This window comes from Macaca mulatta, chromosome 10 (genome assembly GCF_049350105.2).
Source record: "Macaca mulatta isolate MMU2019108-1 chromosome 10, T2T-MMU8v2.0, whole genome shotgun sequence".
Taxonomy (NCBI): domain Eukaryota; kingdom Metazoa; phylum Chordata; class Mammalia; order Primates; family Cercopithecidae; genus Macaca; species Macaca mulatta.
In genome coordinates, this window is record NC_133415.1 from 6,110,485 (window position 1) to 6,127,874 (window position 17,390).

Sequence of the window (17,390 nt, forward strand, 5' to 3'; positions counted from 1 at the left end):
TTGTTATTATACTGGCAAAGGTGCTATTGTATTACTCATACATAAAGAATCTTTTCTTTATTTATGTAGAATGTTATATTTTGGTGGGTCTAAAGTAAATGGAATTCTTCCAGTTTTATACTAAACACTCATAAAGCCAAAACACTTAATAAGGCCAGTTATGAGCTTTCTTAGTTTTTTTGAATAAGAGATTTGAAAGTAGGTGGGCATAATTTATGGACTTAAAGGAAAAGAAAGTACTGGCTTCTCAGAATATAGTAATGCTTGGTGGGATTAGTTTTTGGCCTAATTCAGGAAAATCTTGGAGGGAAAAACTTATATTTAAGATTATATATTTCTTGGCCAGGCACAGTGGCTCACGCCTGTAATCCCAGCACTTTGGGAGGCCGAAACGGGCGGATCACGAGGTCAGGAGATCGAGACTGTCCTGGCTAACACGGTGAAACCCGTCTCTACTAAAAATACAAAAAAAATTGGCTAGGCGCAGTGGCGGGCGCCTGTAGTCCCAGCTCCACGGGAGGCTGAGGCAGGAGAATGGCGTGAACCTGGGAGGCGGAGCTTGCAGTGAGTGGAGATCGTGCCACTGCACTCCAGCCTGGGCGACAGAGCAAGACTCTGTCTCAAAAAAAAAAAAAGATTATATATTTCTAAAAATTGCTTATTAAATCTGTTTTTTAAAAATAAAAGGTAGAAGATGATATCTTCAAACACTTCTGTGAAGAAATTGGTGTGGAAAATATTCGTGAATTTGAGAACAAACGTGTTAAACAGCAACAAGAAATTGATCAAAAAAGGTATTTTTATTAAAAAAAGTATTATATGTTGGTAAGAAGCTTACATATTTATAAAAATAGTTACTATTTCATAATTTAGAGGAATTATGCCTGAGTTTCATTTCATCAAGAAACAGCTAGGCCGGGTGCGATGGCTTACACCTGTAATCCCAGCAATTTGGGAGGCCGAGGCAGGCAGATCACGAGGTCATACTATCGAGACCATCCTGGCTAACAAAAAATCAGCTGGGTGTGGTGGTGGGTGCCTGTAGTCCCAGCTACTTGGGAGGCTGAGGCAGCAGAATGGCATGAACCTGGGAGGCGGAGCTTGCAGTGAGCCGAGATCATGCCACTGCACGCCAGCGTGGGCAACAGAGCGAGACTCGATCTCAAAAAAAAAAAAAGAGAAAGGAGAAGAGATCCTACAAGATGTTAGCAAGTTGAAGAGATGAGAAAGAATCATTAAAAGAGCAGCTAGTCAGGGGAAAGGAAAGCCAGGGTAATGTGACGCCCTAAAGCCAAGTGAAGAAGTGTTTCACTTCTACATCGTCTGTATGTCTGCCTCCTGCGGCACAAATACATTTCTTAACCTCTCCTACAGGCAGTGTGGTCACGGATGAAGAGCAGGGATTTTGTTGTCCCTCTGTCTGAGTGTGTCATCCCTGGCTCTACCACTAAGTGGGTAGCCTTGGGCAAGTTGCTTAACTCTCTGTTCCTTGATCTTCTCATCTGTTAAATAAAGATGATAGTATTACTGACCTAGGAGAGTTTTACAACTTGTAAGTTAATTCATGTAAAAACTTTTATAACAGTGTCAGGTATATAGTAACCTCTCATTAAATAGTTTTTAATGTTTTAATTGTTATAGTTGTTTTTGTATTAGCAGTATCTAGCACAATATCTGTTAGTACTTAATGTTTCTTGAACAACTGATTCTGTTAGCAGGGTGTGTAGAGGTACTTAGTGTTTCTTGAACAACTGATTCTGTTAGCAGGGTGTGTAGAGGGGTAGGTGGAGCATGGAGGGATGAGCTACAGTTGATAATGGAATTCTTTATGAGGAGTTTATGAAGCTGGCACAGTAGAAATGAAAGTTCCCAAGTTTGGTGTTTATATAAGAATAGTTATTTGGGCCGGGCGCGGTGGCTCACGCCTGTAATTCCAGCACTTTGGGAGGCAGAGGCAGGTGGATCACTTGAGGTCAGTAGTCGAGACCAGTCTGGCCAACAAGGCGAAACCCTGTCTCTACTAAAAATACAAAAATTAGCCAGGCATGGTAACACATACCTGTAATCCCAGCTACTAGGAAGGCTGAGGCAGGAGAATTGCTTGAACCCAGGGAGCGGAGGTTGCAGTGAGCTGAGATCGCGTCACTGCACTCCAGACTAAGCAACAGAGCGAGACTCCGTCTCAAAAAAAAAAAAAATAATAATAATAATTTGAAAAGACTAAATAAGAATAACACATAAATTATAATTTAAAGAAAAAGGGGAGGAAATCTGTAGATTATAAAAGATTTAAGAAACATACCCATATGCAATGTGTGGATACTGATACAAACAACCAATTTTTCTTTTTTTTTTTTTAAAGAAATTTTTTGGTATTTGTTTTCGTTTTTGTTTTTTTGAAATGGAGACTCGCTTTGTCACCCAGGCTGGAGTGCAGTGGCGTGATCTCAACTCACTGCAACCTCCACCTCCCGGGTTCAAGCAGTTCCTACTGCCTCAACTTCCTGAGTAGCTGGGACTGCAGGCACACACCACCAAGCCTGGCTAATTGTTGTATTTTTAGTACAGATGGGGTTTCACCATGTTGGCCAGGCTGGTCTCGAACTCCTGATCTCAAGTGATCTGCCACCTTGGCCTACCAAAGTGCTGGGATTACAGGCATGAGCCACTGCACCCAGACTAAAAGAAAATTTTTAAAAAGGAAATTTGGCAGTGACAGCAATTTGATATTAATGAATTATATTTTAGCCATAATACTTTATGGTTATGAGTTAAAAGTCATTTCACTTCCAGAGATGCATACACAAATATTTACGGATGAAATTACATCACGTCTAGAACTTGCTTCAAAAAAGCCAGCGGTAAGAGGGGCAATTAGTGGAGTTATAGATGAAACAAGAATGAGCATGAATTGATAATTATTAAGTTGGGTGACAGCTACTTGGGGGTTCATTATAGTATTCCTTTTATTTTTATATTTGTTTGAAATTTCCCATAAGAAAAAGTTAAGAAGGAATCAAAGTTTTCTGTTAACACTTGTAATGCTTGACTTTATTATACTAGATTAGAATTTGAAAAACAAAAAACTCGGCTTAATATTCAACTTGAGTATAGTCGCAATCAACTTAAGAAGAAACTGAATAAGATGAACACATTAAAAGAAACTATCCAGAAAGGTAGTGAAGATATTGATCACCTAAAGAAGGTAATTAATAATGAGTGGCTGAAGTGCTTCTTCATTGAAATTATGACTTCCTTCATGTAGTAAACCTTTTGTGATCTCCTGAAGGGTCCTGTTAGTGATCGAAGGGGTTGGGGACAGATTTAAGAAATACTTAGGCCGGCACAGTGGCTCAAGCCTGTAATCCCAGCACTTTGGGAGGCCGAGACGGGCAGATCATGAGGTCAGGAGATCGAGACCGTCCTGGCTAACACGGTGAAACCCCGTCTCTACTAAAAAATACAAAAAAAAAAAAATAGCCGGGCAAGGTGGCGGGCGCGTGTAGTCCCAGCTACTTGGGAGGCTGAGGCAGGAGAATGGCGTAAACTCGGGAGGCGGAGCTTGCAGTGAGCTAAGATCCGGCCACTGCACTCCAGCCTGGGCGACAGAGTGAGACTTCGTCTCAAAAAAAAAAAAAAAAAAAAAAAGAAAGAAATACTTAAAGTAAAATCAGCAGAGCTTTATGAATTACTGGCTGTCAGCATGGGAGGAAGGGCAAGGGGGTGCCACAGATGACTCATTAGTTCTAACTTGGGTGATTGGTGAATGAGAGCAGCAGGTTAAGGAGAGAAAATTCTGGACCTGTGGAGCTTGAGTTGCCTATGTAATGTCTAGATGGCAATTTCCAGCAGGCTGTTAAAGAGAAGATAATGGGAGAAGTCTAGGCTGAAGATACAGATTTGGGAGTTGCTGGTTTATGGGAGTAAACTGAAACCACATGAGAATGGTTGAGACACCCTAGCAGGGAGGTAGGCAGTGAAGAGCAGTGGAGCAGCGATGGGATCTGGAAGATGGTCACTTAGCTTATGAGGAGAGCCAGAAGAGGTGGTATCACAGAAGCCCCAGAGTTTCAGGAAGGAGGAAATGATCAAGGCTGTCAAAAACATAAAAGTCTGGAAAATGTTTAATTCCCAATTAGAGATCATGATAGCAAAAACACTCTCATTGGAGAGTGGGAACAGAAGTCAGATGGCAGTGAGCTGAGGAATGAATCCAAAATGAAGGATAAAAAACAATAGCAAAATGAACGACAAAGGCAGGTAATGATCACCAGTTTCTAAAAAGTATAGAATGTGAGTCACCGTCCATGATGGAGGGTCAAGTAGCACATAGGGTGAGAAGGTTCATCTCAGGATAACTGGTTTGGTGTTATTGATAAGATCATAGAACTACCTTATTAATATAGAAGATGGTAAATCTACAATACAGATCCTTTCTGTTCAGGCTGAAGAAAACTGTCTGCAGATAGTGAATGAACTCATGGCAAAGCAGCAGCAACTTAAGGACATACGTGTCACTCAGAACTCCAATGCCGAGAAAGTTCAAACTCAAATTGAAGAGGAACGGAAGAAGTTTCTGGCTGTTGATAGGTAATTAAGACTTCATCAGTTTGAAAGACCTAGTCAGTTTTAAACATGGACACCAACTATCTGAAATATACTAAATGAGTTGCATTTGAATATGTGCCCTTTGTTGCTCTTAGTCTCACATCACACCCTTCAGACATTCTAATTTTTTTCAAACATTCTAAACCAGGCGAGGTGGTTAATTGTTTAGAGCAAATGGTGTTTTGTTTTTTCTTCAGACGGAGTCTCCCTTTGTTGCCCAGGCTGGAGCGCAGTGGCATGATCTCAGCTTACTGCAACCTTTGCCTCCCAGGTTCAAGTGATTCTCCTACCTCAGTCTCCCGAGTAGCTGGGACTACAGGAGCACACCACCACGCCCGGCGTGTGTGTGTGTGTGTGTGTGTGTGTATGTGTGTATGTTTTTCTTTTGTAGTAGGGACCGGGTTTTACTGTGTTGGCCAGGCTGGTCTCAAACTCCTGACCTTAAGTGATCTGCTCGCCTCAGCCTCCCAAAGTGCTGGGATTACAGGCATGAGCCACTGTTCCTGGCGTAGAACAAATAGTTATTTTTGTTAGATGAAAACATGAACCTGTATAGAGTCCCTTACGCTAATTCTACCTTGACATTTCTGTCTTCCTGTTGTACAGAGATTCCCTCTAGTCTGTGCAAGATAGCGTAGAGAGTAAGGAGATAGAATTTGGAGCCACAATTTCTGGTTTCATATCCCAGCTCTGCTGTTTACATATGATACTTTAATTTCCTCATCAGTAATGGAGATAGTAATAGTGCCTGCCTCACAGAATTGCTGTAAATATTACATATGTTAATATTCATATGCACTTAGAGTGCCATTGCACTCCAGCCTGGACAACAAAAGTGAAATTCTGTCTCAAAAAAAAAAAAAAAGTACCTGTGCCAGGTACTTAGACCAGTACCTGGCATAAGATTAGCTTGTGTGTTTGCCATGATGATGGCAACGACACTTTGAATTGACTGGCCTGTACCAAAATGACACTTGCTTTCCTGTCATGCATCATGATTTACACAACTATGAGTGATTAGACAAAATTAATTCTCTGTTTTTGCTCAGCCTTTTGGTATTTCACAATTTTTCTCACTATTCGAAGACCTTCAGTGTTTCAAGATACAGCCAGAAAGTTCTAAGATTTTGGAGTGGAATTAAAGTCTGTTTACTCTTGCTTTTTAAAAACTCTTGTATTTTGTGTAAATAGAACACATTCTCCTTTTTTTTTTTTTTTTTTTTTTTTAAGAGATGAGGTCTCATTATGTTGGTCTTAAACTTCTGGGCTCAAATGATACTCTTCCCTTGGCCTTCCAAAGTGCTGGATTACAGGCATGAGCCACCACACTCAGCCCAAACAGAATACTTTCTTTTTCCCTTCATATTCTTGAAAAATACATAGTTCTTACTTTCTTCTTTTTTTTTCTTTTTTCCATTTTCTTTTGGTCCTCTTTCCAGTTCTTTTAAAAATCCCACATCATTTCGATTAGTAAAACCCAAGCCCTTATTTTCAGATAGAAGGCATTACTACATTAGTGGTGGTGGTAGTAAAGAAACCAGATTATTAAGTGTATATGACTTACCTGGCAAGGGATTTCTTTTGCTAAGAGACTATTTATCTTGGTTTGAGGTCTAAAATGTGGAGCTTATATTTGAGTGAGAATTGCAGCTTGAAAAATTGCTCAGATTTAAAAATAAAGTAACTAGGAAAGCACTGTCTTTGTTTAAATCAGTAACATGTATTAGTGGAAAATGCTCCCTTAGATTAACTGAGTATGTTCATGACCTTTCTCAGGAGTGTTAACAATTAAATTACAAGCATCAGTGAGAGGATTCTAGAACTTACAGCACTCACAGGAATAATCTTTTTTTCATATAAGTTTATAGCATACATTTTTCTTCCTTGGTGCAGTGTTATATAATGAGTAAAATTACTTTTTCATATCGGTGTAATTACAGGGAAGTGGGGAAGTTGCAAAAAGAAGTTGTAATTACTCAAACTTCTCTGGAACAGAAACGATTAGAGAAGCATAACTTGCTGCTTGATTGCAAAGTGCAAGACATTGAGATAATCCTTTTGTTCGGGTCACTGGATGACATCATTGAAGTGGAGGTATTCTAGCAAATGACTGTAAAATATGTGCCATTGTGTGGAACTTAATGCATTGCCCTTTGCTTATTCTTTCTCTTGTTCTGTAGCCCCTTTAGGGATGGTGAAGACATCTCCTAGGAGGGAAAAAGGGCAAAATGACTGTCATCTCAGAGGACTAGGGCCACAGGATGAACCCATGTTTCTTACCTACATATTAGATACCCAAGAGAAATCAGAGAATTAAAGTTGTTGGAGTTAAGAATGTTTTTGCACAATGAGGCACAGGCAGTATGCAGATCATCTGCTGCTTGGGCGGTTCCCTGGACTCTCGTAATATTTTACATCATGTGGAGGGGGTGGTTCTTGCTCTGCACCTTCTCCAACAGTTGTACTGAGGTCCTTCTCAGAAGAAACATGCCCTGCTGAGTATCTCTAGGTGGTGAGGGAAAAGGAAGAGGCAAGAATGGACACCAAAGAAATCACAAGATAAAACCAAGCCTCACTAACATTTCCCTGTTGGCCTTTTTTCTTTCTTTTTCACCACATTTGGATTATACAGAACATTTTAGATTGGCTGGAAGTACAGTCATTCCTTGGTATCCACAGGGATGGTTCCAGGATCCCCCATGTATACCAAAATCCAAGGATGCTGAAGTCTCTTACCTAAAATGGCATAGTGTTGGTATATAACCTATGCACATCCTCCCATACACATGCATGCCTCATTTTATTGTGCTTCACAGATATTGCAGGGTTTTTTGTTTTTGTTTTTATTTTACAAGTTGAAGGTTTGTGGTAACCCCATGTTGAGAAAGTCTGTTGGTACCGTTTTTCCAACAGCATCTGCTCACTTTTCTGGGTCTCTCTGTGACATTTTGATAACTCTAAATCTTTCAAACTTTTTTTATTATATATCTGTTAAGGTGATCAGTGATAAGTGATCTTTGATGTTACTATTGTAATTGTTGTTGGAGTGCCATGAACCACTCCCATATAAGACAACAAACTTAATCAACAAATGTGTGTGTTCACGTATTTTTCAGATGGGAACTGAAGCAGAAAGTACCCAGGCAACAATTGATATCTATGAAAAAGAAGAAGCCTTCGAAGTAGACTACAGCTCTCTAAATGAGGATTTGAAGGTAATGGAAAGCTTTCTGTTGTTTATCACTCACAGTAATATGGAATATTTAAATATTACAGAATCATTTTTGGAAGATAGAATTGAGGTTTTTTTAAAAAAAGATTTCCTAATGGTTTTGAAAGAAATATACAAAGGAAAAACAGTATAATCATGAAACTTCTGACACCAAATTGTGGGTCTCTCCCACACCAAGCAGTTCTCTAATTCTTTGAATACCAAGTGGGTATTCTACAATCCAGTTCAATTCTGACACTGTCTACCTGCAGTTAGCATCAGATCCCACAAGGTCATGGCTCAGTCCCACAAGACTGGCCACTCTTCAGATGCCAATCACAAGTCCAGGCCTCCCAGACTCATGGCCAGTTGGCTGTAAATCAGGAGTTTCCACAACCCCTTCCACAGATTTGATAATTTGCTAGAATGGCTCATAGAACTCAGGGGAATACTTCATTTACATTAACCAGTTCATTTTTAAAGGCTACAACTCATGGAACAGCCAAATGGACGAGATACATAGGACTAGGTATGAGAAAGGGTCCATGCCCTATCTCATGCCTTCTCCAGGCTTGTCACCCTCCCAGCATCTCTTGTGTGGTCACCAACCTGGAAGCTCTTCACAACCCACTGTTTAGGGATTCTTATGGGAGCTTCATTACATACATGATTAATAAATCATGGGCAATTGGTGATCCAGACTCAATCTTCAGCCTTTCTCCCCCATCTCCTTAGAGAAGAGGGACTGAAGGTTCCAGCCCTCCAATCACCTGGTTGGTTCCTCCTGCAATAGTCCCCATCTTCCAACAGTCAGCTCATTAGGTATGATTGAAAGGGGCTTATCATGAATCATAAAAGATGCCCCTCTCACTCCTACCACTCAGGAAATTGCAAATGTTTTAGGTATGCTGTGCCTAGAACTGGGATGAAAACCAAATATATATTTATTGTATCATGTTATCACAAAATAGCAGTAAATATATTGGTTACTTTAAAAAATGTTTATGTCAGCATTTCTGACTGTGTTGTGTAGAACACTGGTATCATGAAATGTCTAGCCAAATAAGAAAAGTTCCTGTGGTTACTTTTTGAGAAAGTCTTTTCCCTTCTTGGGAAGGGAAGAGATTCACAATGTATATTTAAGTTTTTGAGAAGTCCTTCAATAAACAAAAGTAACCAACTACTTACTCCAGCATCCCAAATTTGCTCTGCTGGCATCCCACTGCAGTACCCTCAGTAGACACAGGCCTCTCTCAGGATTGTAGGTGATGGTGTGGCACACCCTTCACAGTTGCAGAGCACAGAGCTGGACTCCAGCTTTAATTTAACTTAATTTCATGCCTTTAATTGAGCAGCTCTGGTTCTGTTTCCCAGTCATCCCTGTAGCCATACATGTCTTTGGGCGTTAGCTTCATTCTGAAGCTGCTTCTCTCCTGAAGACAAAATGAGCGCATATTCTTGGCTTTCCAGCCACACAGCAGCAACCTTCAGAGAAGAAAGAAGCTGTCTTTTGTAGTGGTACTAGTGAAAGGAAAATGAAAACTTGGACCCCAATTCACTATACCAAGAGAAAGAAATTAGGCTGAAAGCTGAGTCATGCAAAAAACTCCCTTTCCTTTTGTTCCTAAGCAGAGAGCTACATACAAAAAATTAAGTATCGGCCGGGCGCGGTGGCTCAAGCCTGTAATCCCAGCACTTTGGGAGGCCGAAATGGGCGGATCACAAGGTCAGGAGATCGAGACCATCCTGGCTAACATGGTGAAACCCCGTCTCTACTAAAAATACAAAAAACTAGCCGGGCGAGGTGGCGGGCGCCTGTAGTCCCAGCTACTCGGGAGGCTGAGGCAGGAGAATGGCGTAAACCCGGGAAGCGGAGCTTGCAGTGAGCTGAGATCCAGCCACTGCACTCCAGCCTGGGCGACAGAGCGAGACTCCGTCTCAAAAAAAAAAAAAAAAAAAAAAATAAGTATCAGGCCAGGCGTGGTGGCTCACGCCTGTAATCCCAACACTTTGGGAGGCCAACGTAGGCAGGTCACCTGAAGTCAGGAGTTCGAGACCAGCCTGGCCAACATGACGAAACCCTGTCTCCACTAAAAAAAAAAAAAATAGCCAGGCACAGTGGCATGTGCCTGTAATCCCAGCTACTCAGGAGGCTTAGGCAAGAGAATTGCTTGAGCCTGGGATGTGGAGGTTGCAGTGAGCCAAGATTGTGCCACTGCAATCCAGCCAGGGTGACAGAGAGAGACTCGGTTTCAAAAAAAAAAAAAAAAAAAATTAAGTATCTCCCCAGGTAGAGACTCCGTGGGGAGATATTTGTGGTTTTTCGTCTTATGGTAAAGTGCTAATTTACTGAGCATGAGGTGAATACATAATTGACTGTTTCCTACCTACTCTTCTCTTGCAACATATGGATTCAGTGATGTGACCATATACTTCCTCTTGCTTCTGCCTGCTTTTCCCCTTTAAATATCAAAGCCCTCAAAATCATCTTTCGAGAAAGGCACAGACTTCTCTCTGGGGCATGTCCTTAACCTTGGTAAAATAAACTCAACTGACTGAGACCTATCTCAGATACTCTTTGGTTTACATGCTTTTCTAAAACTGAAGAAAGGTTTTACCTACAAAGCCCCAGCAATTGTCCCCTCATCACAGTTGCCTGAATGGGGTCACATATTCATTGCTGAACCAATCACTGTAGAGGGAGGAGGATGGTGAACTTTACCTTAAACCAAGCAGGCCCTGCCTCTCAGTCTAAGTACATGGGGTCCAGGAGGGAGAAGTGGATCTACCTGGTCAAAAGCGTGTGCTGCATTAAAAGAAAAAATGGAAACAGATGCTGAGTAACAATATCCACCACATCTTTTCAGTTTGTATGCTGTTAATATATTTTGTTAGACTTTTTTTGTTTTGTTTTTTGTTTTGTTTTGTTTTTGAGACAGTCTTGCTTTGTTGCCCAGGCTGGAGTGCAATGGCGCAATCTCGGCTTACTGCAACCTCCACCCCCTGGATTCAAGCAACTCTCTTGCCTCAGCCTCCGAGTAGCTGGGATTACAGGTGTCTGCTACCATGCCCGGCTAATTTTTGTATTTTTAGTAGAGATGAGGTTTCACCAAGTTGGTCAGGCTGATCTCAAACTCGACCTCAGGTGATCCACACACTTTGGCCTGCCAAAGTGCTGGGATTACAGGTATGAGCCATCATGCCCGGCCTACTTTTTGTACACTGATTGTATTTGTGGCCAAAAAAAAAAAAAAAAGATTTTCTGGAAGGGCGTGGCTACTTTTTCTCTTCATCACTCGTGCCAGGTTTAAGTGTTAACCTGTCTAGCTGGATTGGATCCCCTCTCCCTGCCCCGTAGTACCTATGTTTGCCCTGTCAGAAGTCTTTTCACCCCACTGTAAAAGCCGGTTTAAATCCCAGCTACTCGGGAAGTGGGAGGACTGCCTGAGGTCAGGAGCTCGAGACCAGCCTGAGTGAGACCTGTGTCTTAGAAAAAATTTTTAATCCAGTTTATGTGTCTGACTTCCCTGTGAGGCTTTAAAGGCAAAGACTGAATAGCTTCCACCATTGAATCCTCAGTGTAATACATAGTAGATTATGAATATTTTTAAATAAATGAAGGTGAAGTATAAATTGTTGCTTTTTAGCCAGATTAAAAAAATGAGCCGAAATGTGTTCCAAGAAAAGAGCACAGCCGATTCAGGAAGCTATAAGTATTGCAGCAGGACTGCACCTCCCGGGCTCAGAGAGGGCTTTGGGGAGAGAAGGAGTGGATGACAAGACCTGGGGGGTCCAGATGGCGAAGGGCCACACACACACCCTACCTTGCTGGATGTAGAAGGCATGCCATGCCAGTCAGTGTTGTTCTTTGCCCATAATAGGCTCTACAGTCTGATCAAGAAGTCGAGGCCCACCTTAGGCTCTTACGGCAGCAAGTAGCATCCCAGGAAGATATCTTACTGAAAACAGCAGCCCCAAACCTGCGAGCACTGGAGAACTTAAAGACTGTCAGAGACAAGTTTCAAGAATCCACAGATGGTAAAATTGAGTTTAGTCACTAACAAGATTATATTCATGGGTGTTTTGATTTCTATAACATTTGCCAACAATTTCCCCTCTGTTGTCCCTTTTTGTTGTAGATTTTTTCCTCTGTGGTCTTATATTAATGTGTACTTTTAATACTGAATCATTAATCGTTTCCTTTTTGAAGTGTTTTGCTTTAATTTAAAACCAAGTTTATTGGTGATTTTAAAACACATATATTTTTTTCACACCAACAAAATTGACATAATAAATACTCTATCAGGCTGGGCGCGGTGGCTCACGTCTGTAATCCCAGCACTTTGGGAGGCTGAGGTGGGTGGATCACCTGAGGTCAGGAGTTCAAGACCAGCCTGGTCAACATGGTAAAACCCCGTGTCTACTAAATATTATAAAAATTAACTGGGTGTGGTGGCACACGCCTGTAGTCCCAGCTACTCGGGAGGCTGAGGCAGGAGAATCACTTGAACCTGGGAGGTAGAGGCTGCAGTGAGCCGAGATCACGCCACTGCACTTCAGCCTGAGCAACAGAGCAAGACTCCGTCTCTAAATAAATAAATAAATAAATAAATACCCTATCAGAACTTGTCAATATTATTTAGCAGTTAGCCCTACTGGAAAAGAGACTCATCAATTCTAAGAGCTATTCTCTTGGAATTAATAGTAGTTTAGGTATTTTGAAGGTAACTTTACTCAAGAGATCCAAACTCAAATCCAATTTTAAAAATATTTTATGCTTTACAGTTTAAGTAAAAGAACCTCCTCAGTGGTCTCTAAAATGAAGAACATTGATTCTCTCTTAGCTTTTGAGGCCAGCAGAAAGGAAGCCAGAATGTGTAGGCAAGAGTTTGAACAAGTGAAAAAAAGGAGATACGATCTTTTCACCCAGTGTTTTGAGCATGTCTCAGTCTCAATTGATCAAATCTACAAGAAGCTCTGCAGAAACAACAGCGCCCAAGTATGTATCTTTCATCCTCCAATACTAGTGGGAAATCTGTGTTACTGGTGGTGGTTTTTTTTTTTTTTTGGTGGGAAATAAATAACCGCTGCCACATTATTTGAGCAACTCACTCATGGGGCAAAGTCAGTTCATGAAGAGTGGTTATCTAATGACCTGCATTGTAGATCCCGTTCACTCCACACTATTCAGTGTGGACAAGTCAAAACCTCTCTGGGTCTGTTTCTTCATCCGAAAAATGAATGGACTAAATCATTTGGTTTCCAAATTCTCTTTTAGTTCCAAAATTCTGTAGTCTGGTACTAATTTGATTTTATAGCACTGTTGTTTTCTGTGGTAAATGTGGAATACTAGAGGATCCTGGGAAGATGGTTCATCAGTGGAGTTGACCAGAGTAACAAAAGAGAGGTAAAGAACTAAAGGCAGGGTTCAAATTCAGATATGACCCTTTTAATGATAACCACTCCCATTCCATTATCAATATCCGTAGCAAATACTCGTGGAATTGAATGTGAAATAAAGATGTAGGTCGGGGCTTACGTACCTCTTCTGCTTTTGTTTTCTCATGTGCTTTTATGACTAAAAGGTGATCCTGGATCAGATATTTAGAACTTCAACTGAAAATAACTTATTTTCAGTAAAGTAAGATTAAACCCATTAACTCCTTTTTTTTTTTTTTTTTTTTTTTTTTTGGAGACAGAGTTCCCCTCTGTTGCCCAGGCTGGAATGCAGTGGTGCGATCTCAGCTCACTGAAACCTATGCCTCCCAGGTTCACGTGTCTCAGCTTCCCAAGTAGCTGGGATTACAGGCACACACCAACAAGCCTGGCTAATTTTTGTATTTTTTGTAGAGACAGGGTTTCACCATGTTGGCCAGACTGGTCTCAAACTCCTGACCTCAAGTGATCCGCCTGCCTCAGTCTCCCAAAGTGCTGGGATGACAGGTGTGAGCCACCACGCCTAACTCTTTGAGAACAAGATTCATCTCTGTATCTACAGTTCCTGGCCCATAATAGGTATTCAGTAAATGTTTGATGAATATATCAGTGAGCAAACTGCATGAAGACTGTTTTGTAAGACTGTGGCAGGTGCCTCTGAGGTTTGACTGGCAGTCTGGTGGAAAGGGCTGATCCCTGGGTATGTTAGAGTGTTTTCCGTCTACCACCTATCCAGACAACCCTGTTTTCTGTGATTACATGTAGAACTAAATACATTATTTATAGGCATTGGTAGTTTTCCATCAAAATTGGAGAAAAGCTAACCAATAGAATATTTTGCAGTTAAACTCCAAGTTGAACTTTATCAGTTGCTTTTCTGATATTGCTAAATAAACATATGTGTTTCAGGCATTTCTTAGCCCAGAGAACCCTGAAGAACCTTACTTGGAGGGAATTAGTTATAACTGTGTGGCCCCAGGCAAACGGTTTATGCCAATGGACAATTTGTCAGGGGGAGAAAAGTGTGTGGCCGCCTTGGCTCTCCTGTTTGCCGTGCACAGGTAAGGTCACAAAAGCTATTCAGTTTTCATATAGGGCAGAAGCCAAGGGGACCTTCCTACAGAAGATATATTAACTATTGTCTTTATTAATATTTAGCAAATGGGATACAAAACTATCTTCTTCAGCCAGACAATTCAGATTATGTTTTAGGCCTACAACAATTTAGACTTTAGACAGAAAATCTAAGAGAGAATTCAGATTTTTAGTGGGTTTTTTTTTTTTTTGGAGACAGAGACTTGCTATGTTGCCTAGGCTAGGCTCAAACTCCCAGATCAAGTGATCCTTCTGCCTCAGTCACCTGAGTAGCCAGGACCACAGGTACGTGCTACCATGCCCAGCTAGTTAGTGACAGATTTTTATTCAATTTCTGTTATTATCAATAGCTACTACTATTCCATTTTAGAAAGAAAAAATATTTGGAATGGCCAGAGGTGACATCAGGATTGAAAAAAATCCCAATTTGTATATTATTTTCTTAGTCAATATTCAGAGATCTGCTACTTAGTAAAGAATGTTGAAGTATTTCTTCTTTTTTTTTTTTTTTTTTTTGAGACAGAGTCTGGCTCTGTCGCCCGGGCTGGAGTGCAGTGGCCGGATCTCAGCTCACTGCAAGCTCCGCCTCCCGGGTTTACGCCATTCTCCTGCCTCAGCCTCCCGAGTAGCTGGGACTACAGGCGCCCGCCGCCTCGCCCGGCTAGTTTTTTGTATTTTTTAGTAGAGACGGGGTTTCACCGTGTTCGCCAGGATGGTCTCGATCTCCTGACCTAGTGATCCGCCCGTCTCGGCCTCCCAAAGTGCTGGGATTACAGGCTTGAGCCACCGCGCCCGGCCAGTATTTCTTCTATAAAAGTATTTAATCTCCTTATTTCCACTGATGGTGGTGGAACTGTTTCTTTGTAAAACAAATCAAGAAATAAAAAGTTATCTACAATTAAGGCAATTAGCCTCTTTCAACATTCAGAATATTAGATGAAGATCTAAAGTATAGATGCTGAACCTCGGCAACATAGTGAGACCCCGTGTCTACAGAAAATAGAAAAAAGTTAGCCAGATGTGGTGACATGTCGGTAGTCCCGGCGACCCAGAGGCTGAGGTGGAAGGATTGCTGGAGCCCAGGAGTTCGAGGCTGCAATAAACTGTGATGACGCCACTGCACGCTAGCCTAGGTGAAAGAACAAAACTCTGTCTCAAAAAATATACATATAATACAATCAGTAAAATATAGATGCTGCTGCTTTTCTATTTCCATGACCAGGAACAAAAACATACAAGAGTTTGACAACTTTTTACTGGTCTCTAGAAGGAAAAGGAATAGGCTGCCACTGGAAAGGAAAAGAGAAAACCATGGTAGCTGGAGGCCTGCTCTGAACAAGTAATCTGAGCAGAATCAGACTAGGTGGCACCCACATCCGTTTAGTCAACAGATACTTACTAGTTACTGTGTATCAGGTGCTGCTGCAGGCAGTGGGGAGACAGCTGTGAACAAAACAAAACGCCTGCCTTGAAGATACTTCATTTTAGTTGGGAAAGGCAGATAATAAATAAGGTAAATTAGTAAACTAATTATCCAATATAGAGAACATTAGAAAGTGACAAGTTCTGTAGAGAAAAAAAGCAGGGAATGGAGATGGTGAGTGGCAGGGAAGTGGTTAGCAATATTAAAGAGTCATCTGGGAAGGTCTGTTTCAGAAGGTAACATTTGAGCAAAGATTTGAAGGAATAAATGGAACAGGTCATGTGGACAGCTAAGGGAAGAATGTTCTTAGACATCAGCAATAGCAAGTGCAAAAGGCTCCAAGGCCAGAGTGAGCCTAGCATGGATGGAGAATAGACTGTATGCAGCAGTGGCAGGCACAGGGCTAAGACTGGTCACAATCAAGGTGAAAGACAGCGATGGTGATTGGGCCAGGGTGAGAGGATATGGTTGTGCAGACGGAATTTGCTGACAGGTACGGGTGTGAAGGAAGAGATGTGAAGGGGATGGCTCTGTGGGTTTTGACCTAATCGACTAGAGTAATAAGAGCTGCCATTAACTGAGATGGAGAAAACCACAGGAGGGAACAGGTTTGGAGGGCAGGGGAGAAGTTTGCTTTGAGATGAGTTTGAGATGAGTTTGAGATATGTATTAGACACCCACATGGAATTGTAGAGAAAGTAGTTGGACATTTGAGGTGAGAATTCAGGAGACAGGTTAGAATTATTGGTAGACGGGTGGGAGCCATCAGTATTTGGGCGGTATTTAAAACCCTGAGGCCAGATTTAATCACCAAGGGAGTTGATTAGATAAGCACAGAGATGAAGAGTTCTCAGCAGACTCTGCAGGGGCTGAGGGGAAGTAGACTATGTCCCCCTGCAAGTCACAGAGCAGTATTTCAAGGAGGAGGGAGTGACCAACCCCAAATACTCCTTGCATAGGTCACATACATGTGGACTGATAACTGAGCATTGGATTTAGTAACATAGAGGTCATCAAATACTTAGAAATATCCAAAAGAGTGTGTTTTTTTTATTCTGAATACTGTTAATCTTTTCCTCCAAGTCTTTTATAAAACAGATAGAAAATTGTAACTTACTTGATTGTAATTTTTTTCTAGTTTTCGTCCTGCCCCATTCTTTGTTTTAGATGAAGTGGATGCAGCCCTAGACAATACTAACATAGGCAAAGTAAGTTTCTGCTTTTCATTTTCAATAGATTGTCTACAATTCAAGGATCATGTGAAGCAAGCAATAGAAAATGCTCATTAAAAATCAGTCCCTGGGCCGGGCGCAGTGGCTCATGCCTGTAATCCCAGCACTTTGGGAGGTCGAGGCAGGTGGATCACCTGAGGTCAGGAGTTCTAGACCAGCCTGACCAATATGGTGAAACCCCGTCTCTACTTAAAATACAAAAATTAGCTAGGTATGTTGGTGCGCGCCTGTAATCCCAGCTACTCAGGCGGCTGAGGCAGGAGAATCGCTTGAACCCGGGAGGCGGCGGTTGCAGTGAGCCGAGATTGTGCCACTGCACTCCAGCCTGGGTAACAGAGTGAGACTCTGTCTCAAAAAAATAAATAAATAAAATAAAAAAATCATT

General features: G+C 41.5%; 1 protein-coding gene across 1 annotated transcript in view; it reads left to right on the forward strand.

Moving 5' to 3' along the window:
• SMC1B (structural maintenance of chromosomes 1B) overlaps positions 1 to 17,390 on the forward strand; it is a 64,148-nt gene that overhangs the window by 41,727 nt on the left and 5,031 nt on the right. Inside the window, exons 15-23 of the mRNA XM_001109647.4 lie at positions 688 to 794; positions 3,064 to 3,205; positions 4,445 to 4,590; positions 6,549 to 6,702; positions 7,725 to 7,823; positions 11,701 to 11,857; positions 12,664 to 12,818; positions 14,165 to 14,316; positions 16,912 to 16,981. Of these exons, the coding sequence (XP_001109647.2) occupies positions 688 to 794; positions 3,064 to 3,205; positions 4,445 to 4,590; positions 6,549 to 6,702; positions 7,725 to 7,823; positions 11,701 to 11,857; positions 12,664 to 12,818; positions 14,165 to 14,316; positions 16,912 to 16,981 (1,182 nt within the window). The remainder of the gene's footprint in view (positions 1 to 687; positions 795 to 3,063; positions 3,206 to 4,444; positions 4,591 to 6,548; positions 6,703 to 7,724; positions 7,824 to 11,700; positions 11,858 to 12,663; positions 12,819 to 14,164; positions 14,317 to 16,911; positions 16,982 to 17,390) is intronic.